The sequence below is a fragment of the Syngnathus leptorhynchus genome, chromosome 5, assembly GCF_054491065.1.
Source record: "Syngnathus leptorhynchus isolate UIUO chromosome 5, UIUO_Slep, whole genome shotgun sequence".
NCBI classification, from domain to species: Eukaryota; Metazoa; Chordata; class Actinopteri; order Syngnathiformes; family Syngnathidae; genus Syngnathus; species Syngnathus leptorhynchus.
Window position 1 is genome coordinate 14062862 of NC_141199.1, and position 25994 is coordinate 14088855.

General features: G+C 42.2%; 2 protein-coding genes across 5 annotated transcripts in view; one reads left to right on the forward strand and one right to left on the reverse strand.

Moving 5' to 3' along the window:
- On the reverse strand, nt 1-25554 carry pik3r5 (phosphoinositide-3-kinase, regulatory subunit 5). 4 transcript variants are annotated; one of them, XM_085911456.1, is made up of 20 exons: nt 24783-25554; nt 24308-24378; nt 7956-8085; nt 4846-4958; nt 4104-4219; nt 3963-4031; nt 3702-3840; nt 3544-3613; nt 3294-3468; nt 3012-3180; nt 2860-2928; nt 2059-2741; nt 1851-1979; nt 1649-1780; nt 1471-1564; nt 931-1007; nt 599-692; nt 433-515; nt 251-366; nt 1-151 (listed from the first exon to the last, which is right to left on the reverse strand). In XM_085911456.1, exons 4-20 carry the CDS (start codon nt 4943-4945, stop codon nt 1-3), a joined length of 2466 nt encoding a protein of 821 aa, XP_085767582.1. In that variant the 5' UTR covers nt 4946-4958; nt 7956-8085; nt 24308-24378; nt 24783-25554. The 4 variants fall into 4 exon arrangements, with proteins under 4 accessions (XP_085767582.1, XP_085767583.1, XP_085767584.1 ...); XM_085911457.1 differs by having other exon boundaries at nt 7956-8088; XM_085911458.1 differs by lacking the exon at nt 24783-25554 and having other exon boundaries at nt 24308-24770.
- ntn1a (netrin 1a) overlaps nt 9452-25994 on the forward strand; it is a 22790-nt gene continuing 6247 nt past the window's right edge. Inside the window, exons 1-4 of the mRNA XM_085911462.1 lie at nt 9452-10493; nt 21659-21847; nt 24342-24491; nt 25392-25445. Of these exons, the coding sequence (XP_085767588.1) occupies nt 9452-10493; nt 21659-21847; nt 24342-24491; nt 25392-25445 (1435 nt within the window). The remainder of the gene's footprint in view (nt 10494-21658; nt 21848-24341; nt 24492-25391; nt 25446-25994) is intronic.

The window sequence follows — 25994 nt, forward strand, 5'->3', positions numbered from 1 at the left end:
TCAGGGTAGTGCTCCGCTGAAGGTGACGATGGGCAGACAGAGGAGGGAGCAGAAGGTCGGGTGCAGGGGCTGAATTTGGGCCGACATTTGGGCCTGCCGCTGCCTCCAGTCTGAAGAGCTGTCGGGTTTGGAGCACAGGGAGATGTCACACCTAAACAGCAGAGAGACAAAAAAAAAAAAAAAATCAAACAAGGCAGTCCTGTCATTTGAGTTCTGATGAGCCATATTGTGATGCCGGTGCTGGTCTTACCTGATGACACTTTGTAGTACCTTCTTCTCATCCTGGTCCAGACAGACGGCAAAGGTGGTGTCTGCGGCACCACTGACCTGCACTTTGTCCACCTTCACCTCAGTCAAGCTCAGGTGCTATTTATAAAAGACATGTTATTGTGTAAGCCATTAATTTGTGGGTCACTGTGATGACTCGCTCACCATGTTGTAGCTCTTCTTGCTTTTCCCGTTCTGTCTCTTTAGAACTTCGGTCATGCTGAGTTGCAGGCACTCCAGCTGTGAGTCTAACAGTGGTACACGTTTAGAACCATATTCTTCGGTTGAAAAGGCTCGGAAAGAAATATACTTGTTTCTCGACACAACCCACCTAGCTCTTCAGGATTCCTGCAGGCTTTGGTCAAGTTGACTGAAGTGCACATTTTCGATTCTCTTCTACACTGACTCCTCCCACTTATCACCACCTAAGCAGCATAAAAAAAAATCCTATTCAATGATATATTATATTCTTGATTTTTATCATTTTACAATTATTGTGTTATTTTAATCATATCTTATTTATTATAATATTATTCTAACGTATTATTCTATAGTAGTATATTAAAACTTATTATTTGGGGCTAAAGTGATATTTAATGACAATATAGAGAAAAGAGTGATATTGGAAATGCAGGAAGACTTTTTAAATTGTAAACAACATACCTGATTATACATGATGTCAAGCTTTAAAGGCACAGCTTCTCGGTCACCATCGATACCAAACCTTTTGCTGGCCGTGCCTGTGTGAGATCAATTATATTCGGACAGTCATGTAGAGAAAAACAGAATACTTTATCAACACGAGTCAACACGATGATATAATGTGAAGCATTTTTCATAGTGAACAAACAATACACACATCTGTAAGCATTGTTCGATTGTTTGTCTACATGTGTTGCTCCACCATTTGTGTTCAGATAGGCTTTCTTTTTAAAACTGTGCCTTTTAATAACAATTAGCATTAGCAGATCAATGGATTTTTACATTGTGTGTTAACATTCGGCGAACACGTCACTTGATGAGGGTGACTCATGAACCCGAAAAAAAGTCCCATTTTAACACATCAACTCTTTTTACTTCCGCACGCAAATCCGAAGTGTCAGCTGTGGTCACAACGAGACAAATGTTAATCTGCTGAAATTTGCCACATTTGGTTGTCGTAACAACCCGTCCTGTATTGAACAACATGATTCTTCCGCTCACCCATTGCCTTGATGGCTCTGGTCCCGGCAGTGTGACCCAACTCGAGGGAATAGACAAACACCTCCGTCCGTCTTTCGCCACTGGCTAGCGTCAACTGTGAGACAGCGGAATGGAGTTGAGATGCAAAAGCAGACACCTCCCATGTATCCACGCAAATATTGGATATGAAGTGTCAAACCTCAGCTTGGTAGAGTTGGATCAGAGCCGGCCGTGTTGCGTAACGGCAATAGTAAAGGACCAGATCGGCGAGAATTGGGAGTCGATGTTCATATGAGCTGTCGTATGACTCTGACTCGGTCTTGGATGTTTGCTGTAGGACGGAATGGTTCTTTTTAATCAGTGAAGAAGAATAGCATAGTGGCGCAAGAGGTGGTTTGTACCTGACAGACGATATTGGCGGGTAACTTAAGCAGGCTGAGAGTGTTTCTTTGGTACCAGGGATCCAGCATCCCGAGGAAATGGGCCACGTCATTCGTGCTGTCTTCGCTTCCGTTAAGATTGACGACCTCCTGTTGAGTAAAAAAAAAAGTGTTCGGTGACTTAATATTGTAACCGGAACTGTTGGCGGAGTTCAAGAGTTCTACTTACATTGATTCCTTGAGAAGTGTGACAAGCTTGTCCCGCTGCCGGGTCTCTCTTGACAGGCACAAAGTAGAACTGAATTTTGAAGGCTTGGCTGAGTCGAGGACGAGCGCTTTCTTTTTGTCTCAGGCTGTTGTAGGCCCGAGCCAACTTGCCGGCGACGTGGTCGGCGCCGAACACCACAACCCTCAGCGTGGCGTTCTGGTGGTCCTGGTCGCAGCTGAGGATGGGTCGCCTTCTGAAGCAAACCTGCCGGACGGTCCGAGGGAACTGAGAACTGAAAACCGACGGAACCTGAGAGGATGACGGCTCGGGACTACGAAGTTGCACGTGGTGAGGTAGCGAGTTGGAACGGATCTCCCGCACCACCGACAAGTCTTTGGATTCCGTGTATCCCAAACTTTTGGCCCGGTTTAGCGACCTCTTGGGCTTCCGGAGGAGACGGTACAAGTGCTGGCTGAGCCTAGCCGAAGACTTGGCCGACTTGGGTGAGCCGACGGAGTCGTCGGAATCCTCGAAAAAGTCACTGTCTGCTCCGGAGTTGAACGAGGGTGCGTAAGACTCTGACACAATGGACAAGGTGTCGTGGCCCTCGTCGTCCTCGATGTCCACCTCGTCCTCATCCTCCTTTGGTTTCTCCTCGGTGGACAGATTTTGCCGCTCGTCCTCCAGAAGGGTGTTTAAGACGTCTGCGGGTATCAAATGAATCACATTAGTAATCATCTTTTCATTTCCTTCGCACTTGCCCTCATGAGTGACCCCGTGAGGTGGGATCCATCCAAGACGTGAGATATATCTTGACTTTACCAAAGTTATCTTTTTCCCAGTGGAACACGCGACACTTGGTTGTGGGGATTGGGAATGTCTGTAGCATTCCTGTTACAAAAACAGAAATGCCAGTAAGAAATCACGACGGTACCATTGGCATTTTTTTCAATTTTTTTTTTTAATTTGAGTACCATCACAATTCCTTTTGCTGGATGGAGGGATGCTCAGTCTCTCCCTCAGTTCCTCCAGTTCCCGCATCACATGATCACGTCCGTCCAGAGGAGAACTCATGGCTGCAGCCGTCTCTAACGCACCGCTGACCTCGGAGAATATCTCCCTCAATTCATCGGCTGATTTGACCTGCACGGGTTCGTTCGATAACAATATTGAATATTTTATGTCAATGAAGCATAGCGAATTCCCACTTTTAAAAAAAATATATCGTATAATAGTATTTGCATGCGAGAACATACTTGCAAGACCGCGTGAATATCGCAGAGTGGATATTTGGTGCCGAGCGTGGACTGGAAGGCATGTTTGATGAGCGTAATGAAGGTATCTTTTTCCGGGTGCTGAACGCAACTCAGTTGCTCGGCCACTGACACAAAGTCAGCAGGCAACTCGCTCGGGTTCATCAGCAGGACCGTCCTGTGGTCACATAGGACGAATTCAAATATCATTTACAATCGAACGTGGTGTATGTTCACCGCAGCAACAACATACACGGTCTTGGAGGACCGACAGCTGAGGTCCAGGTCTTGTTCTTCTCTCACCAGTCTCTGAAAGGAAATCCCTTTGAGGAAGAGAAAGCCACATCAGGACACTATTTTGAAATCACCTCACAAACAGAGCCACTATTTTTAAAAAAGCGTACAACATACCCGGCGCCTTGATCTCCAGCTCGAGGGTGGAAAGCAGGTGTCGACAAACGCCGCAGTACGGCTCGGGCCACGTGAGGAAAATACTGAACACCTCCATAGCGGTCTGGAGGAGCTCCATATCTGGAGGACAGTACGGCGTCTGGCAGAAAATGGAAAAGATTGAGCAAAAAATAGTGCGGACTAGCAGGTGGTATCTGCCTGGTGAGGAGAAAGTGAAGAAATGATGGGTTCTTGGCAGAAAGATTTGTAGAGAATTTGTACCTGCAGCAGCGTGGAGGTGAACATGATGGCAAGCGGCGCCACTAGTTGGTAATGACACCTCTCCTGGACCTGTACACAAGGACACACACTCGCTCACTAGTCGTCAAAGGATTTGCGAGGATTGTGTTGGACCATCCTAACCTCTTTGGTCTTCCTCAGGATCTGCTGCAAGAGGATGATGGAATTGTCTGGGTCCCTCTTGACCACTTCCTCCAGGCTCCAGCGGTTCATTGACTGGCCCACGGAGCACATCAGCACTGGAAGACAACAACACACTTTACGTATTCACTGTCAGCACAGTTGTTGGATTTTTGACGTCTAGATGGCAGTGAATGAGTTAAGAATGACGCGTGAAACCTAAACACACACTTCTCGTCAGCGCCACTTCCTCCCAGATGTCAAGCCGCACAACTTCCCCTAACACTCAATTCAGGAAGGTTTTTTTTTTGTTGTTGCTTTAAAGAATCTCTTAGTCCACAAAACAATGACTAGAACGCAAAACAATTCTTCAGAAAAAAAAACAAAAACAATGACAATTCATTATATGGGTGGAAATGTGGAAAAGAAATTCATCTATCCATTTATTTTCTGTACCGCTTGCCATCATCAGGAGAATCGAACCCACATCATCTAAACCGTGAGGCGGCGGGGCGAACCAGTGCCCCACCGTGGCGGCGAAAACGAGACGATATAAAAGACAATTATCTCGCCTGGCACATTTCTAGCTTGGAAATGTTTCAGCTGGTTTGATCATTTCGAGATGTTGAAGATACAAAAGCCAATTGTCAGGGCTGTCCATTGCATTTGATACTTCATATAAAAATCTCCCAAATAAGTCCACAGTTTGCTGGTTCAGAACAAAAGTTCCTGAGTGAGATCTTACCATCCCAGCGGTGAGTTGCTGTGGGACTGCATCCCAGCCCATCCAGACATCGGTCCAGAGCGTGACGGATCCTGTCCTCCGTGCAAGAGGTGTGCTGCATGTTGCCTCACGCTCTGCGTACAACGATAATCGTGATTAAATACGGAGATATGATCAAACAGACAGAGACCGAGCCATTCATCTCTACTCTGGTAGGTTGTGCTACTTCCTCACATGACACACAGCAGCAGCACACTGTCAATGTATTGACTGTGAAAGAGAGAAAAAGGGGATGTTTTTCATTTTGAATCACACGGCAACGCTTGTGCTGTTGTTTTGGTGTCATCGTTCCGGAAGATAAAAAAAAAATAAAAAAATCTCGTGAGGTGAAAAACAGCAATAAAATTAGTAGTGAGAGAAAAAGTTTGACAAAAGAAACTTATCGATATTTGTTGATTTTAAACAGCAAACAAGTTCCAAATCATCTTTATCTTTTGGAATGAATGAAAATATCATTCATCTGTTCCAAGAGCCGACAGAACGGCCCCATAAAAAAAGTAGTCTTCATAGAAAACATAAAGCAAGCGCATAATTCAATAGAATGCCAAGAAACAATTCAACCCTTCGTGATATGGACACTAGAGGGCAGTATATAGCCATGCAGACAAATGAAAAGTTTCACAGCGCAGTTTCAGTCGAGCTCAATAAACTGCAATAAGTTTTTCGTGTTGATATGCCTAGATCAGATAAGATCTTGAGAAAACAATGACTCCATTATTAAAAAAGTGACTGAATGTTGAATTTTGACAACTCTATTTTAATGACATGTCACCACCGTTTCAGTCATTTAACAAAATTCTAACAAAGACAGAAGTACTGCAGTACAGTAAATACTATGTGGGACGTTTCCATGTCAACACAATACATGGCGCATATATACAATAGGTCCAATCCAAATTGAGAAGCACCAAATACTTCCTTCGGTGTAAAAGAGGATATTGCATTTTCAAAGTTTTCCTTTTTAGAGCATTTAAACTTCTCAAATTTCAACACACAAACACACACACAAAGCAAAACTAACACACGAGGATGATCAAAAACAAGGTCAAGAGGTGGGGGATAAAAAAATAAATAAATAGATGCGAAATGACGTCAGACATTGACAAAATCTAGTGTCCAATCAGATTGCTCCGATATCATCTTACTCACAACCTTATTTACATGGGATACGGAGAAACAAATTATTTTCAATCACTAGCGCTGATTGAAAGCAAACATGGCTATCCGCCCTTATATTATTTAGTTTGTCGAATGTCGTAACTGTGCGATGACTATGAGAACATTTCGCAAGAGGATACTGTCCCTTGGTGTCAACAGGGTGACTTCCCTTTTGAACAAATGATGCATGTATATTAATCCTATTTTTTTTTTTTTTTTACTTCTTCATGCTCACTACAAAATATGAAAGCATTTTCTTCAAAAATCCTCAATGGATATTCATGATCAATGGAATCTTCTAAAGGTGGGCTTAAACCTGAGCAGAGCGGCCCAATGGCGTGAAACTCTTATCTCAAAGCTGGCACCTTCACCTGCGCTTCTTTCTCATGCCCCTCCCCTCAATGGCTTCCTCCTCCATCTCTTCACATCTGACGGTCCCATTACCAACTGCTTCCTGACGGGAAGCGCGACTTCCCATGTCGAGCTGAGGAAGCAGGTGCCTCCCCATTGTTGTGGTGTGATCCAACGCTCAGGTTTACTCCCACAGACTAAAGGAGGAGAGAAGAGGGACCAACAAGGAATTTCCTTGAGATTGAAAGACTTCAATCTTATATAGCGATACTTCAATTCGCCGTATGATGGATGGCGTCCACCGAGCTGCCGATTTGAAAACGATTAAAAAATGGAAACTTTTCAACCCAATCGATCAATGTCAAGGTCACGCAGTTGCTGAGCGTTTGCACCCAAAACTATCATGCAACTTGCGTATGGGTCTGTGAGGAGACTCTCATGACATCAATTTGTTTTGACTGCACGCTTACCGTGCTTACCGTAAGACGGTGTAATGGTCCGGCGTCCAAATACTTTTGTCTACACAAGTGCATTCATCTAAATGTCGTCCTCTACGACAATCAGTCCCCGGCGTCGAGCTATGTCTCAACAACTTGTGTGGAAGATGGAGACATCATTTCTAAGAAAAATGGATGATTCCCTTCCTGAGGCTGAACCGGAAGTGTCTGTCGTCATGAGCCAACGGCGGCAGTACGCAAAGCCTTTAAAAAGGTGACAATAATCTCCGTATGATGTTGAAAAGCCGTCATACGTATAGAAAAAAAAAGTATGACAAAAAAGTCTATATTTATTGAGCGCTGTTATATTGTTTGCCTACATGTGCTGCTCCACCCTTTGTGTTCATCGATAACTCACCCTGGTTGACAAGTATTTTTAGTATTTACGGGCATACTAAACGGGCATCAAAAAGGTTGGCATGTAATAAAATAATAATAAAAACACAACAACCAAAAACCTTCGTCAATTGATTGACTGATTGATTGATTCTACATTATACATACTTAAAACATAAAAAGATAAAAACACTTCAAAGTGCCATCTATAAGTCCGTACAACAAACAAACAATAAATCAACAAACTGAAGAAAAGAAACAATAAAGAATGCTTGAAAAGGAGTCGGGGTGAAGCATAGCGTTTTAGATTCCTACCCCTTTTTCATTTTATCCATTCAAGATATAAATCTACAACAGAATACAAGTAGATATACTTTTAAAGTTATTTTTCTGTTTCATTTATGCTTTTGTGGAGTCATTTGGCATTTTTACTCCTTGTACCCGCTAATCAACATATCTATCTATCTATCTATCTATCTATCTATCTATCTATCTATCTATCTATCTATCTATCTATCTATCTATCTATCTATCTATCTATCTATCTATCTATCTATCTATCTATCTATCTATCTATCTATCTATCTATCTATCTATCTATCTATCTATCTATCTATCTATCTATCTATTTTTTTTTTTTACTGGCGAATATTTGAACTTTGCGTGAGTTCCTCAGACTGTTCCATAGTTCGACCGCGGTTATAGTTCTATCAAAACTTTTGATCTTACCTGCAATCTATTGTCCGGCATCCATCATTCGCGGCGAGCGTCTCAGAAGAGTGCCAGACCGAGCCTCCCTCCGCGAGCCGAGAAGGGTCTCCAGCTCAGTAGAAGGAACTGAGCGGCAAGCGGCCGCTCTCTGCTTCGTCGCAAAAAAACAGGAAGAAGTATACTATATGAGGAAGGCAGACACTGTCTAATTTTGAAAGGATACAGGAAGTCAGTCATCTGCTTGACGAGTTTCTTGCACACAACTGATTGTTTGGTTTGGTTCACCGTTTCAAGTAATGCTGAATGAAAACTTCGGATAACTTGTTTTTTTTTTCTCTTCTTCTTTGGTCCCACTTCTTGCTTAGTCAAGAGTTTTCATGTGGAATTGCATGTATTCTTCAAAGTTTCTGGTGCATCATGACGCTCCAAGACAAGAATGGCTAATACATGAAATAGCAAATAAAAAGCTATAAAAATGATCATCAAAATACAATCAAAATCGAATTAAAAATCAAATTAGTCAGAGCTTTTTACGTAACATGCAACTTGCCAGTTACGCCGACAAGATTAATACAATTTATGTTTTATAAATCTAAGGGTCTTCTAAAACGAAACAAACTCTTCAAGAAAATAGAAGAAATTTCGCTTCAAGTTCAAAACTTTAAATGTGTGAGAAAACAGAAGACATTTCGATTCACTTTCAAAACTTGATATTTGTGTTAAAAAATGTTCAAGGATAAGAACAATGTTAATCTCTCTCTCTGGCTCTGTAAAAAGTTTTTTTTAAAGCATTATGTTCATACTTTTTTTGGTATTTGGTCAACCATCAATTATGCAAGTTCTCCCACTTAAAAGATGCAAGATGCCTGAAGCTTTCTTTTCAGAGGCTGTTCTGTTATTCGGCCAGTTAATCGCTAGATGTCACTATTACGCTGCAATCCACCAATATGTTATCTGCATGGCAATCAGGGACACTTAAACAGGCTCCGTTCATCGGATGAAAACTAAAAACAGATGATTACGGTAAATTTGTCTCAGGACAAAATAAAACTGCACACGATGCATTCATTAAAAGCTCACCTATGACCAAAAAAAAAAAAAAAATTCTAAAAAGTTCCTGTGCATATAACATACGACATATAAACAGTAAATGAAATTAAAAGTGTCTTTATAAGCCCCCCTGTAATGTACTACAAAAAAATAAGTAATGTAGCCTTTACATGGTCATTTATTTTCAGACATAAGACATAGCTTTAATTTTGCCATGACTATAAATGATATTTTCTGGATTATATGGACAGACAAATACAAATTTGATTCCAACCCCCCCCCCCCCACAATCCCTGTGCAGAATCAGGCGCGGATATATAGATAGATGGTGCATGCAAGAGCAGCTCATCAACTAAACCTGCCCCCGCCCCCTCTCCTCTTCTCAATCTCTCGCGGTCCTCCTCCTCCTCCTTCAAGAGCAGCAGTAGCAGCACCGACACTTTGGGACCCGACACGCACCGAACATGTTCCGAACTCTGGACGCTGCGCTCGTCGTGTTGCTGGCCGCCTCTCTGCGGCGCACGTCGGGTGGCTACGGTGGCGGCGGCGGCGGCGTGAGCTCAGCTCTCTCCTCGGCTCAAAGCTCGCCGCCGGACCCGTGCTACGACGAGCACGGCACCCCGCGTCGTTGCATCCCGGACTTCGTCAACTCGGCTTTCGGCAAGGAGGTCAAGGTGTCCAGCACCTGCGGCCACCGGAGCGCGAGCCGCTTCTGCATGCTCAGCGCGGCGGACAAGGCGGACGAGAGGAGCCGCAGCTGCCACACGTGCGACGCGGCCGACCCCAAGCGGAACCGGCCCCCGGCCTACCTCACCGACCTCAACAACCCGCACAACCTGACGTGCTGGCAGTCGGAGAACTTCGTCCAGTACCCACAGAACGTCACGCTCACGCTCTCACTGGGCAAGAAGTTTGAGGTGACCTATGTCAGCCTCCAGTTCTGCTCACCGAGACCCGAGTCCATGGTGATCTCCAAGTCCATGGACTACGGCAAGACCTGGGTGCCTTTCCAGTACTACTCGAGCCAGTGCCGGAAAATGTACAACAAGCCCAACCGGGCCGCTATCACCAAGCAGAACGAGCAGGAGGCCATCTGCACCGACTCGCACACGGACATGTTCCCGCTGAGCGGAGGTCTGATCGCATTCAGTACGCTGGACGGGAGACCCTCGGCCCACGACTTTGACAACTCGCCCGTGTTGCAGGATTGGGTGACGGCCACCGACATCCGCGTCACTTTTAGCCGTCTGCACACCTTTGGCGACGAGAACGAGGACGACTCGGAACTGGCGCGAGATTCGTACTTCTACGCCGTGTCCGACCTGCAGGTGGGCGGCCGCTGCAAGTGCAATGGACACGCGTCCCGCTGCGTCAAGGACCGCGACGGCGAGATGGTGTGCGAGTGCAAGCACAACGCGGCCGGACCGGAGTGTGACAGGTGCAAGCCCTTCCACTACGACCGGCCGTGGCAGAGGGCAACCGCACGGGAAGCCAACGAGTGCGTCGGTGAGTGGCGTGCCGACGTGCGTAAAGTCAGGGTGCGAGCCTGCATGCGCGCGTCTCTTCTGCCCTCTCCCGCTCTTTTCCTCTGCAAATTTGAAACTCATTTGACATGAGGCATTATTAATATTCATCATTATAAGGATTAAAATCAGAGGTTTATATTTATAAGATCTTTATATCATTATATTCAAATGTTTTATTATTATTATTAACATCATTGTAGTCAGATTTTTCCCACTATTCCGAATAACACCACCAAGTAAACAGTAAACGATGTTGTCAAAAGTGGCTTAAAATGAATTGATCAAGATGACAATGACTAGGTCTCGCAGTCGTAGCAGGATTAATAATGATAATATATTACTTAACATAATAAATATATTACTTTATATATTTTACATGATACAATAGTCCATACTATTTATCATGCGCTTACTGTATTCATAATAATACTAGTAGTAGCAGCAGTAGTATTAGTTTAGGATTTTACCATGTCATCGTGACTTATATGTGTTGCTGTTCTTCTCACGAATATGAATTATTATTATTATCATTATTATCAGTAGTAGAACTACTAATCATGTCATCACTATTGAGATCAGTGGAAAAATGCCTTATCCACCGTATACATTTACACTTTACCGCAGCTTTGATACTTTTGCCCTTTCCACACTATTCTGAATTCTGATATTATTAAATACAGAATTGAAATCCATCATGTCGTTAGGGTAGCCAATATACTTGAGCTTAGTATCATAGCTGACTCCAAGTGCACCCTGAAGTGGTCTCCAACAAATTGAAGAGCTCTGATAGATAACTAGTCACACTCACAGACAATTGGACTACACCATCCATTCCACCACACCTTCCTCCAAAAAAAAACAAAAAACCTCAGAGCAATAAAAAAAAAACATGTCAGCACCTTTTGATTCGAGTGCACTTTACTGATTGCATCCATAAGACTAGTAAAGCATCCTCCTGCGCCACCCCCAATTACTTTTTTTTTTTTAAATCTATTTGGAGTATTGAATCAGGAAAAGCTTCTAAAAGTCCCTGCAAATCAAAAATGTTTTTAATAAACCCCTAAAACAACACACACACACACACACTGAATTGTTCCACCTTAAATTGTGAAGGTAACAAAGGCGATTTATAGTCCTGACAAATTCCTTCAGATGGCAACAAGAAACTCGTGATACCTTCTTAAATTGAGCCGTACCATATCGAATTAAAATGTAATCACGCTAGCTTGAACCCGACTAAACTGAAGAGAGAAAAATGCATCTTTTTCAGGTATTAAAAAATATTGAACATCTGGCTAGAACACATTCAATAAAAGTGCTGCCGATTAAGCATAGCAACTTATACAAAATCATTTAGCGTGAAATAAAAGCAAAGAATGTTACCAACAGCTGCTTTTGTGCCTCGTGTGGATCTTGAAGTAATTAATGTCAGCGTGTTGGCAGACGTCTCCAGCACAAATTTTGGAGCTGCTTGCTCCTTGTCGGGATGCCCGTTCCAGAAGCAATTGGCTTTTGATTAAATGGTACTTTTGCACCAAGCATCAAAAAGCTTTGGGGTTGATCTATGTTTGGATAATACTACAACGTTTTACGACTCCCATTGCTTTTGACAAAAGTTAAAAAAAAAAATAAAAAAAATCCCACATTGAAATTCACAGTTGCCTTTTGGATGAAATGAGATATATGGTGTTTTCTTCACAGTTTGAAAGCTTCCCAGTGTCTTGACATTTCTAGGATATTTATGAATTTCAATGAATGAATGAATGAATGAATGAATGAATCAATGAATCAATGAATCAATCAATGAATCAATGAATCAATCAATCAATGAATCAATGAATTAATCAATTAATCAATCAATCTTCATTAACCCTCCCACCCCCAAATTGACAATTGTATTACACTTAACACACTCAATCTATTAGTCCTGTTGAAATTAGCCCAATTGAGAGGGAGCCGTAAACATCTGCGCTAGTGGTGACTGTAGATGTCATTACCACGACAATCAGGGGCGGAGCTAAGGGCGCAGAACCCGGGGAACAATGTTCTCACCCAAGTTATTGTAAAAAGAATAAAAACAAAAATTACAAAGCGGTCATCTCACCTCTGGAAGATGCTGATGAAAATTGTTCCGACTTGGTAAAACTAATTTGCGTATTTAATTAGCATTTATAGCGCCACCTTGAATTACAAATTGGATACAAACCGTTTCGTATCTCAAATCATCTTGAATCAAAACGTTGGCAGCGTGATCACCGCGAAGGTGAAATTTTACATTCACATCTTGGACTGAGTCTCATGAAATTGTTTGTCCAACTACAAAAAAGATGAAGTTGTTTTTTTTTAAATAAAAAAAACCCACTCCAAACAAGTAAATCGACCTAATTTGATGCAAGCCTTTGATTGCAAGGTATTTCACAGAAACGACAGGCACATTTCACATCATCTTATTAACATGTGTAATGACTAAATTGTGTGAATGAGGTGGTTTGGCGGATGATGCTGTGATTTGGCACAAAAAGTCTGAAAGTGTGTGAGAGTGAGAGTGCCAAGCATTTGTGTAGAATCAACGCTCAGTGCCAGAAAACAAGTCGATGTGGTTACACTTAACAGTCACAAAGTAACTTTCACTCATTATCTCCATGAGGCAGCCGAGCTGTCGTGAATGAACAAAATGACCGACGGCGACTGCAACGCTAACAATTGCGCTAAGTCACAAACACATGGGGAGTATCTAACAAGAGCCAATAAACATGCTTTGTATTCAAAAGCAAGAACTAATTCTCCCAATAATTGATTATAGAGCTCTCACGCCAACCAGCCACCAGTATAAGGCGTAAGACATACAATAAGAATTATTTGCAGAGGAAAATGGATATCCTTCTGTGTTCATTGTTAGTCTACATGTGTTGCTCCACCTTTGGTGCTCACATATTTTTCACTTAAAGGCTTATTAAATGTTGAAGTGATTTTTTTCCCCCTCCAAATCTCAGCTTGTATCTTGAAAAAAAAACAACAACAATAAAAAAACAATGTACTGACTGAGCATCAGAAAGTGAGAGGCTGTCCTCCTAAACTCAACATGTCTAAAGGTAAAATGTGTCCCTCACAAATGTGGAAAGACAAGACCCCCCCCCCCCCCCCCCCCCCACACACACACACACATCATATAAGAATGCACCTGCGACACATCTAACTTTCATTTAGCGTCAAACAAGCTGACAGTCAGTGGAATTCCTTGTGTGTGATGGGTGAATAGCTCAGGCTAATTTATTACCGATGGCTTTGTCTTTCCCATATAAGTCACGGCTCGGGCTTGTGTGTCATCAGGTCAAGAGTGCTTTTTTTAAACACCCGGTTGTCATGGATGCCTGGCAATGTTACTGGTGTTTGTGCAATATGCTTTTCATTGTTTTTCATGTCACACTTGCACAAAGAGATCTCAGTCAGCAGAGGTCAGCAGCGGATGCTGGCCCACATTGCGGTTATCTACGGCAGCGCGCGCTTGTATGATATCAATTTTTTTTTTTTTTAACTCTATGACTTGTTGCATCAGTTTCGCTGAGGTGGAATGAAAAGTTACTCGTTTTCTTGAAGGAGGGGCGGGGGTTTGCAAGGTCATCTCAATTTGCCAGGGGTGAGGCCAGGTTAATCCATCACTCATTAGCTTGCACAGATAACACACATAGTAAGTTAAAGGGGGTGGGAGGTCCTCAGTGTTCCTCACCCCCTCCCACTCAGTTCATCTTTGTCGCACATTTTACCAAGTAAAAATTACACATCGACACGATACGTTAAGAGAACATCAGAAATGAAAGGTTGGAGGGATACAAACAACGATATTGGAATGATTGAGGAGAATTTTACTATTTGTACCAGAAAGTCATGCGGGGGGGGGGGGGACTAAGAAAAAGTAAAGTATTGCAGCCTTTGGGAACTTTAATTAATTTAATTCAAGCCTATTCGTAGCCTCTTGGTAGTGATGGTTTTATACAGAAACATAAAGCAATGAATTTGTATGCGTAAGTGAAGCGCGAGTCAACAAATAGAATGAAAATTGTTCTCATTCAAATAAACGATAAAATTTGGAAGTAGAAATCCGACCGGAGCACCTCGTAGGTGAAATCTCATGTTATTATCTTCCCCCTCCCGTAAAAGAGACAATTAATTAAACGTAAGATGGGCATTTACAAATTGCTGGCTGATTGAGCTTCTCCGTCGGGGTGTTGGGAGGGGTGAAGACAAGGGAAAGTGAGGCAGGCTGGGGGAGGAATGACAACACAAGAGACTCAGCGTGCTATCAGCAAACGCTATTTAAATGACTTTTCGCTTTGTTCCTGTGGGTGCTTTTGAGGCCTTTGACTTGACGCACAAGTCCCCTCGCTGCTTGTACTAACAGTTTAATGGGGTCCATCCACGCTGGAGGATGATAAAGCAAACAAAGGAAAGCTAATTATAGGGGGGGGGGGGGGGAGGAGTGGGGAGGGGAGGGGGGGCAAGGAAATTAGTAAAAGGAAATTGAGTCATGAAAGATAATATTTGTTTTAGGAGATGATAATATATTCCTGAATGGATCATATCAACACAACTTGTATTTTGGGAGGTTATAATAATAATTTAAATTGGAACAACTTTAAAATATGATTTATTGACATTGTTTGAGGTTTGGCTTTACTTTTTTTTTTTTTGTTTGTTTTATAAATATCAAAGAAATATTGCCACCCCATTGTCAGTTGTATTTTGGGAGGTTAAATTAATCATTTCAATTGGAAAAACTTCAAAATCTAAATTATTGACATTGATGGCAATAATGTGAGTTAGCATAATAAAGCAAGTAAAATGTTTGAGGTTTGGTTTTACTTAAATCTATTTTTTTTTTTACACCAGCAAAACCTAAAAATATTTGGTTGAATTGTCCAAGTTTGTTGTCTTAGCTTTAAAAATGCTGAAAGAATAATTGCCAGCTCATTGTTAGTTATACAGCCTGAAATGTTCCAAACAAGCACTAATGTAAGTTTAAGTTCAACTGTGGCCAAAGTATGAATCATTTTGGTTGTACTTCAAGTTCATATTATGGGGTTTTTAGTTGAACAGTTGCAGTTTTAACCTAGCCAAGCAATATCGGGTTTCACCAAAGCGATGGGCGGGAAATGAACTGAACCCAGAGCCCCAAATATAAACAAGGGACTGGAAAGAAAAGAATAACAGTGGCCAGCGAAAAGCCAATGACCTAATTGAAAATTCAGAATGAGCGCCGACGTATAGAATTTTTATAATTTTACAGAAAAGGCAGTTTAGATTTGGAAAGAACCACTTTTTACAATTTTGATGCAACGATGTGGAAAAATAAGATGTCAGAAAATGTTGCAGTGGTCCATTTGATAATTGTAGAAAATGTTTTTGGCCGAAAAGGCAGAAGAATCGTTTCAATCTGCTGCCAGAGAAAATATGGACAACTTATTCAAAACACATGGAGGTTGATTTTCCACAGTCACGTTAAATGTCAATTTACACTGGTCGCAATAATTGAATAGACTTTTGAAAAATGTTCTTTACCCACAAACAATTTGAGATTTGACTTTTTTATTCATTTTTTATTTTAGGGCAAATTTAAGTCTAATGGGCGACCGCAATGATGAAATCACTGTTTATGATGTTAGCACCTTTAATTGTTTTGTCATCATTCGTTTTGAACAGGCTTAAAAAAAATAATTAAATCACATCTTCTGGGAAAATAATCCTCAATGGACTGCTGCTATTAAATCCCTTACTTTCTTCATTTTATTTTGGCTTTTAAATATAGTTGGCCTTTAAATGTTGCATTTAAAATAATGTAAAGCTGTAGATTGTCAATAAATTGCACTTCATAAAAAATAAAACTGGCTTCTGCACCCCCACCCAAAGAACTTCCAGGAGAGGTTCTAGCGCTTTCCTTTCGTAAAGCGAAAGATGCTGTGGAATTCCGGCGGGATTATGAGTCAGATCCGAGACGAATATGAAGGAGCGATAAATGTGTCACGAAAGAAAATGTGCGATAAAGTTTGAGATTTAGAGCGCCTGGGTAGCTTCCTGCTCACTCCGACCCATCTCGATGTAACCTCTGATGACATCCTCAGTTGAGAAGGCCCAGTTGGCTCATGGTGGAAAAATTTAGTCCAAGCAAATAAAGCTCAAATAGAAATTGATCCGAAGGTGAGCAAGACAGAAGATTTCATTCCGTTCGAAATAATCCATACATTTTTGTCCATTTCAAAAAGACTCCTCATCATACCCAGGTCCTAATAAAGACCAAAGAAAACAATTTAAGAGATTTAGGAATTTTTCAGAAGTCTGTCCTTGTCAGAATGTCTCACACCTAGCGAGATGTTTGCTCCAAAGTGTATTTTATCAGGGAGTGGAAACCTTAAACGTAGCAGACAGACATCCAAGTCAACATTCCTATCCCAGACTCATCTGCTTATCGTCAAGGATGCGTCAGTTGAACATGGGAACATTTCACAAAGTAAGCTAGGGTGTGTCGTCTCCCTATAGGACTCTCTCACTTCTTGTAGGTAGAGAATGAAAAAAAAAAAAAAAATCATCTAAGGTCTTCTCTTCCTTTTTAGTGACCCAAACTAATCTAAACTCAACTTGTAGCAATTGGACTTCCTCGTTCAATTGTCATTCCTCCGAGTCGTAAGACAACCAGAACAGTCCAGCTGAGAGTGATTCAATGAAAGCCAACCAAAAGACCGGCGTTCGTTTCAACCTGTCATCTGTGAAGGCATCGTACCAACAGAGACCGGTTGAATCGGCCGAGCTCCGGGATTAGAAATGAAGTGTGTGAACGAGGCCATCTCCGGCGACAGCCAACCCCGTCGACCCCTCTGGGCTAAGAGACGCATTAGACGACCTGCCGGGAGATATTTGAACCCGAAACACTACGATCGGCTTGTCTGGTAGTAACCGAACCCGTAGCGTAAACAGACCGGAGGCGATTTAGAGATTTGGATCAATGTCTTGCTCGGCTCTGTTGGCTGGAGGTGACAAGGTGAGCTAATGGCTGGATGTCAAACAATAAGAGTGGAGGAAGTGGCGGAAGTGATTTACACTATTCCACAAGGACCAAGCCTCAAGTGATCCTCATAGATCGGGCACAGCCGAGGAAGGAAAGGAGCAAGTGGTTCTTGCTCTTTGCTGCCACGGGAACCGCAAATCCGCTTAGGAAGGATCCTCCGTGATGCCGCGACATCCGTTTTCTCACATCGGGTTACCGAGCTCGGAGGTGTCACGGCGTCTGCCAAAGCGCTGGCGGGCTCAGCCCCGCGCGGAAACGTACACGACGCCTTTGCCGGCTGTCCTGCCCGATTATCTCGTATTATGTTATCACACAGCGGAGCGTTGTCTCCGGCTTCGGATGCTGTCAAAGCTGTCAGTCCTCACGCTATTAAGACAGCTGCACTCGACGGGCCATTGTTCGCCGGGGGGGGGGACTCGACAGGCCTAGAGGAATCTTCATTCAGCCTGGAGGGGGCCGGAGTCCTGAATGGGAGCTGCCAATGTCATGCTACAGCCATGGCATTTTTATGGCATAGCCGACATACGGGCCACGCCCTCGGGCCGAGCCCCTCCGTGAATTTTTTTCCCCTCACTCACATTGTAAAGTGTAAGTTTGTTCGGGGAAAAAAAATAAAAATGCTCTTGGTATAAGTGAAAGTCATCCTAGAGAATATTGCTTCAAGTGAAAGTCAAGTATAAGTAAATAAAAGTAGATCAACCATGAGTTAAATCAGAGATGTCTACTTATACTCAATGCTTGCAGTTCTTTATAGAGTTGATGACAAAAACGTGACCAAAAAAACATGTCAGTAAATTCTAAATCAGGTTCTGACAATGATATTTGGCACTGAATTTAGCTGGACCTAATAAATCAATCAAAAACAAAGAAATGATAACTAACTAACTCAATAAATAATCAACCTCAAAGAGTCACATTTTTGTCCTCCTAAATGACAGTACGGCACAGTAATGTCAAATTGAATTTGTTTCATTATTTAACCTTGGTTACGACAATGACAAAGAAAGGCGCTTCATTTTCGGAATTGACTCCCCAAGAGATGAAAAAGCAGATGGGCGAGACTTTCATTCTTACTTTAACCGGTCACACCTTGGCGCTATTGAGTACCAAAGAGCCGTGATTACTCAGCAAGTGGTTGCCTGGCTGATCACAGGCAGGACTATTATGCCACAAGAGTGGGATGGAAGTGGGCCTGAGGCCTTTGTGTGAGTGTGTGCGTATGCGCTCCCATGCAGCGCCGCCTAACGAGAGGGCAGGTCAGCCATTAAATGGGCACTAATGCGGGAAATTGGAGGCCATTAGGCCCTCCTTTGTTGTGGTGCCTATGTGTGCCTTCGGCTGAAGAAAAGAAGACCTGATTAGCCCCCCACATGGCGACAGAGCAGGAGGCGGGGGGGGGTGGAGGGGGGGGGGAATATATGGATCATTTATGTTGTGGAGAGGGCATCAAATTAACATGTTCGCTGTTAATAGAAAAGTAAATTCACTTTATGAGGCCTTGTGATGACAGAAAGCTCACAGTGGAATAATATATTCAAATGAGGAGTGGTAGAAATAGATGTATTGTGTTTGGGGCAAAGACATTCATTTATATTGAAATTTATTTTTAATCCAATTTTTTATTCCTATTTATTTATTAAATATTATTTATTAAATATTATTTATTTATTTATTTATTTATTTATTTATTTATTTATTTAAATGATGCAGTCTACATATAATGTGTGTTTGAAAAAGGCTGTTATATAGTTGTCGTCATTTGTATTAGAACTTTGTAAATGCAGAAATGGGCTCATGGCAAAAGGTATCGTATTCTTGTGCACTTGAAATACATTTAAAGATAAATGACAAATTGAATGAATGAATTAAAAAAAAAGAAGCAATTTTGTTTCTTAGACAATTTACATGAATGTAATTTTCAACCAATGATATGTAAAATACAAATGATTGAATTTCCATCAGTGGTTGTGGTAGCACCAGTGTCTTCATTCTCTTGCAGCTCTTATAACATGCCTTTTATTTAGCATCCCAAAAAAAAAAAACCAAATGGCCTGTCTGTTTACATATTTGAGCGAAGCCAGTTTCCAGACAGGCAGTAAAAGTGTCACATACAATTTTTAAACAATTTGCGGCTGCAACCAAAGTCACAAAATTAGCAGCGTTATCACGGGTGTGATGAGCTTAACCACAACCTCCGGCCGGCTCTGTGGCTTCAACCCGCCTCTAATTACCAGAGAAGCAAAGCCGCTCCAAGGCTGAGGTCATATTACAGAAGCTGGGAAAGACACTCATTAGCCAACATTTTTGCCGGGAAAAACATGTTTCTCGAGGACTCGTAGCAAACACCCGATAAACATAGCAGTTTCCCGTAACATTCGCTACTTGGCAGCAAAAACCGGTCCAGGTTTTTGTTTGTTTGCAGTCCTTTCAATTAGTCGCAGAGGGTGTCGAAGAAGCCGTTGAAAACCATCGTTCAGCTAATTCAGTATGCTCAAAGAATCTCTCTCTCTCTTAAATGTATTCATGATATTATAATGAACAATTAATTGTATAATATTCAAAAATAAAGTCATGATGTGCAGAAATGGTGGCTGACCAGTCCAAGCTGTAGTCTGTCAGTAGCAAATGAATGAAAGTGCGCACTCGGTTCTTCTTAACAAGAATGGACATGTCGCCTAGGCTGAGCGCGTCATCCTCACCGATGATGTGTTGGCGTGAAACAGTGTTGCAACAAAGAATGGTCTGCGGGTACGAGTATGATCACCTGCAGACAGGTTCCGATTTTTCGCCAGCTGCATCTTACAGAGGGAACGCGCTCGTCTTCAATTCTTTTCAACACCGTGTCACAGATTATCTCAAAGATGTCCAAACATTAGGCCCGTGTTGTCTCTGGGCCTACGCGGATTAAGGCTGACTCGTCGGAGTCCGAGAAGTGACTGAATGACGGCTTTGTCGTTGCGTGCCGCGATGCGAACGCTTGTGTCGTGTTTAGATAACAACAAAAGTTGCTCTAGAAACATGTCTCAGAATGCAGAGATGTTGTGAGAAATGTATCTTTTGACGTTGGTTTGTGTCGAGGGCCGAACCTTTCGTTATTAGCGAGCTACGTCGTTGCAGCCACTCGATTGAATCAAATGAAAATGTCCCAAATCACCCAAAATGTCACAATCATTGAGGGACTTTCCATGCTACAATGAGGTGCTAGCCACGAGCTAGCTTGTGAGGTAACCCGAGCTAGCTTGCGAGCCGACCCCGAGCTAGCTTGCGATCTAACTAAGACCTAGCTTACAAGCTAACCATGAGCTAATCATGAGCTAACCAGGGGGCCTATTTGCCAAAAAAAGCACATCTTTCCTACTATCTAACTCAGAAACCAGGTCACTTCCATTTTGCATCACTGTCATGCAATTCTACGGCAAAAACCACTGCGGCTCATTTCATGGCAAGCTGCAGTAACATGAGAAGTTCATTTAATATTTGAGAAGGTATGTTTTTTATATGATGTTTTGACCTTTGATTTCTGTAGCGAGCGCTGCAAATTTGGACATAAGCAACAACATGAATATTCGGATTGTAGCTCAATGAAGGAAGTGCTCATAATGAAGCTCACATTGAAGAAAAAAAAAAAACGTTCCCCAGAAAACTGCACGCCGTGTGATCGGCTGGCAAGCAGTTTGTATTTTTTACCTCCTCTCGTCCAGAATTAGCTGGGATAGATTCCCACTCACTCGTGACCAAACTGAGAACAGTTTCTATAAAGAACATGCAGAGATGGAATGGCAACATCAATTACTACTCCTCAAACCATTAATTTTTTTGGAACCGATTAAAGCAAAATAATTTATTTTCATTTATTTTTCATTTATTTACCTGTTTCTATTTTACTTTACGGGTCCAAACAAATTGTTAAAGAAAAACATTATTTTTGTCTTTCATTGCTTTGCTTGTATTGTTTAGTGAGCTATGTTGTTTTATTATTATTATTTTTTTTATAAACAACTGCACCTGTTAAGCTTGTCACTGTCAAGACTTGAGGTGTTTATGAATGACAGTCACTAATTGCTTTTTTTTTTTTTTGGTTTCGGCAGCCTGTAATTGCAACCTGCACGCCCGCCGCTGCCGCTTCAACATGGAGCTGTACAAGCTGTCGGGGAGGAAGAGCGGAGGCGTGTGCCTCAACTGCCGCCACAACACGGCCGGACGCCATTGCCACTATTGCAAGGAGGGCTACTACCGGGACATGTCCAAACCTATTTCGCACAGGAAAGCCTGCAAGGGTACGTCGTTCTACTTGATCACAAAACACGCTGGCTTGATTTCCCAGAGGGCAGTCATTCATTCGACACACTAAAGAGATGAACACGCACAAAAAAGTATATACCAGGTAATTGTTCTTCCCAGCACAATACTACAAATACTAATAATTTAATTCTACATCCTCTGCCGCGGCCTGAGCTAGGATTTTTTTTTTTTTTCATTGGTGGGGAGGCATGGGGTGGCCACGAAGTACAACTCAGGGGATTTGCGAAACCCTGTTTTTTTTTATCGTAATAATTCTTATTATTTTTATAATAATAATTCTTATTATTTTTACAAACCTCCAAAATTTATCAGAAATTGAACTCATGCTACAGGTGAATAAGTCACAGAAAATTTTAATTTTAATTCAAAATTTACATGCTTAAGCTATTGGGACTGTACGTTGCAATCTTGTACTCAACAAACATTAGATGTATATAAATATATATTATTCATATTGAAATAGATCATTAAAATGGTGCAAAAAAAACAAAAGTTGCATTAAGAACTAATTAAAACTATCTGAATTTGAAAAAACAAACTACTTTAACCCTGCTCTATACCAGGTGGGTGACGGACCAATACCGGTCCACGACCCGCTGTTTGACAACCGCTTCTCTCGAGTTGTAGATTAATGACAGGAAATGGGGGAAGGAAGCTCAGCGACTCAACATTCCTTGGCCTTGTCTCGCCCCCATCTTCCTCTGTCAGCGGAGATAAGTTGGAGGTCTGCGGGGATGGCGGAGCGAGGGCGGTGGAGTGGGTGTTCCCTCTTTTGACACTGAGTTATTTGGCTTAATTCGAGGGGAGGTGAGGGGATGACAGGACAACCAAAGCAAAAAAGAGGCGAGGTGTGAAACGATGGGAGCAGCGAGCGGGAGGTCATTTGCGAGGGTGAAAGATAGGAAGGAATGGAGGCCGACCGAGGTGGTGCTGACACGCCCCCCCCCCCCACCCCCCATGCAGGTGCGCTAGCCGCCTACCGCCATCAACTCTCAGCCGAGAGTTTTCTCACCTCTCTTGTAGCTGCGGGTAAAAATAACAGCTGCATAATCCGTGCGCAAACAAAACAAGCGCGTCAAAAATGGACGCACGTGTGTCTGAAATATCGGCCGCGCGCCGACGGCTTAAGCCGAGGTTTTCTCATATCACTCGACGGGGAATGAGTAAATAAACAAATCGACGGTGACGGACCTCAGGCGGGCGTCTGCGAAAAGCTTCACGTAGAAAGTCAGAGACGTTTTGTGTTCTAATGTCACAACTATTTGGTTGTTTGTATATATTCGGAAATGGAGTTGTTAGCCCGAGTCAATGCCAGCCATTTAAAATAAATATGATTTTTAAATCTGAAATGATGACGTTATAGTTGAAATTATGAGTTTGGACCTTCTATCCTTGCAGTCACTTGGAATCGAAGAGAGCGATACAGTCTTGGTATCTTCCTAATCCATCTGGAGTGGCCATGAGGTTGAACACACAGCCACTCAAGCGCTAAGTGGACACGCACTTAAAGCAGAAAGCCTCGCTCAACACCCCCCCCCCCCTTTTTCCCCCACAAGTATGTCGCACGTTTGTCCAAAAGGCGCTCGCCAAAGAGTCGTTCAATTTGTCAAGCGATCGCAGCGCGTCCATCAGGGTCGAGTTGACCGAGCCGAGGTCCCGGAAGATAGAAGTGTAACGAAAGGCAATGAGGGAAAGCACTTGGCCCTGACATTTGTCTGAATTGATAGCTGAGATGGAGAAAAAGGCTAATAGGTACAAAGTAGAAGTTGATAAAGACGTGTGAAAAGAACAAGTAGCTACTGGAGATAAGATTGGAAACAGGAGCTTCGCGACAGGAAACGTGGAGATAAAAGCGAGTGTCACTGGTGTCTCTCTTTGGAGTAATGTGGCTTCTTCACTCTGCTTGTCAAACTAGCTCTTCTTTGTTTACGGTAGAACTTAGTAACTGTTTTTCAAAAGCAGCAAATGCAGAGATTGAAATTTGGAAATAGAACTGTGAGAAAGAAATAAGCAAAGAGAAATTTAAGATGAGAAGATTTTTTGGGGAGGAAAACATGACCTGTCATTATTGTTGTTAATCCTAAAAAATATATCATTTTATTGATAAACTTTTTTGACTTCACACAAAAAAAAATTGACCTTTTTGGTCATATAATTAGGTTTTTTTTTCATCATAGAAAAAAAATCGGACTTTGTGTATCGGATCATGATATTGCACTTTTATTTTAAATGGGAAATCAAGTCCAAACATTTCTTTACAATAATGTGGCCCAGCAAGGGATTAATATTAATTCTGTGAGATATGAGCAATTTGTTCATTTTTTAAAAAATTTTATTCTCGAGATATTGCCGCTTTTTACAGTCTACATTTCAGTGCACCTTTCTGCCGTGCGCACCCCCCCCCACTTCCTTATCATGTGTGTGCAACCACTCACTGTGTCTCTCCTTTTCTTTCTGTGTCCCTCACAGCATGCGATTGCCATCCCGTGGGTGCGGCCGGCAAAACCTGTAACCAAACCACAGGACAATGTCCCTGTAAAGACGGTGTGACCGGTATCACGTGCAACCGCTGCGCTAAAGGTTACCAGCAGAGCCGCTCGCCCATTGCCCCGTGCATAAGTACGTGCAAGCACTCAACTAATTTGTATTCTTATGTTGGGCGATTACTGATCAACAGGAAACGCACCTCAATGCATGCAGCGATTATTTTTATTTTTTTGACATTTTACAATCAGTGCAAAAATAAAGATAAGAAAACAAATATAAAACATGTTTTAAATAAACATTTAAAATCTATCTGATTTCCAACATGACAAAAAAAAGAATTTCCCCCAAAATGTTTGAGAAGACCTCATATCTTCAAGATGAATCATCGCACTCATGTCTGATAAAAATCGAGGTTGTGTTCACCTGCGCGCAGCTGCTTGGCTACTCTTTCTCTTCCCACGCACTTTGATGACTGCGGTTTCACGCCATCGTTTGTTTTCTTCCTGTTTCTAACTTCTCCGGCATGGAGCTCCTCTGAAGATGGGAGGGACGTTTTTTAAATTTTTTTTTTTTTTTAAACGCCTGCTTGCCCTCACTGTCAGCGCAAAATGTAACTACAGGAGCTGGTGGAAATTTGAAAATTTAGTGACTCCTAAATAAATCCGGTGTCACGCACGGTGTGTCCCGAAGCTTACAGGTGAGCGCAAGGCGGCTGCGCCGGTGAGGGTGTGGTTTTAATCATGGCCAATCAAAGCGGTGGCTACTTATATTCTCTTTAAATATGGCACGCTAGTCAAGCATTACAGTCTCAACATGGCACATTTGCGACACAGACGGATGTTGACTTCAAATAATATATATTAAGAGATAATAGTCCAACACAACGTGAGCTTTTCTGTTTTGTACTTCTTATTAACACAGGATGAGAACACTGACTTGTCTGTGTGTGTGTGTGTGTGTGTGTGTGTGTGTGTGTGTGTGTGTGTGTGTGTGTGTGTGTGTGTGTGTGTGTTTCTGGTGGTGGGGGGGCAGAGATTCCAGTTACACCGCCTACGACACCAGCCAGCAGTACAGAAGAACCCTCAGGTGAGGCAAACAATAACTGTACACTACTGACATGCCAAGTATTGAGTGGAAGATACCAGAAAACAGATGCGTTTTCTTATGCAACATTAACATGAAATGAATGTTTTAACGATAGATATTTAGCAAGTAATTTATGAACATTTGATTTTTAAAAATTGCAGACAATTTCAAATCAATTTTTATTCCAAAGTTATAGAAGCATTAGCTAACTTTTTCATTTTGTAAAAATATAAGTGATGTACGGCAAAAACAAAACGTGGACAAATAGATATGATGTCGAAGGAAAAAATGTCATGGTGATTTTGTAAAAGGAGTGATTCATGCAGTTGCAGGAGGCCCATAAGTGTGTGGTTGGTCCGGCAATCTCCTCTGGGACGGCTTTGATTGACAGCACAGTCACTGCCGAACACACCCCACACCTTCTCCGCTTCTTTTCTTTCCCGCTTTCCTTTTTTCCATCTTCCATCTCTGTCTGTTTCACGCTTTGTCTTTGACGTAGCAGAATGTGTGCGGGCGTGCGTGTGTGTGTGTGTTTTGTGGCGAGAGGGA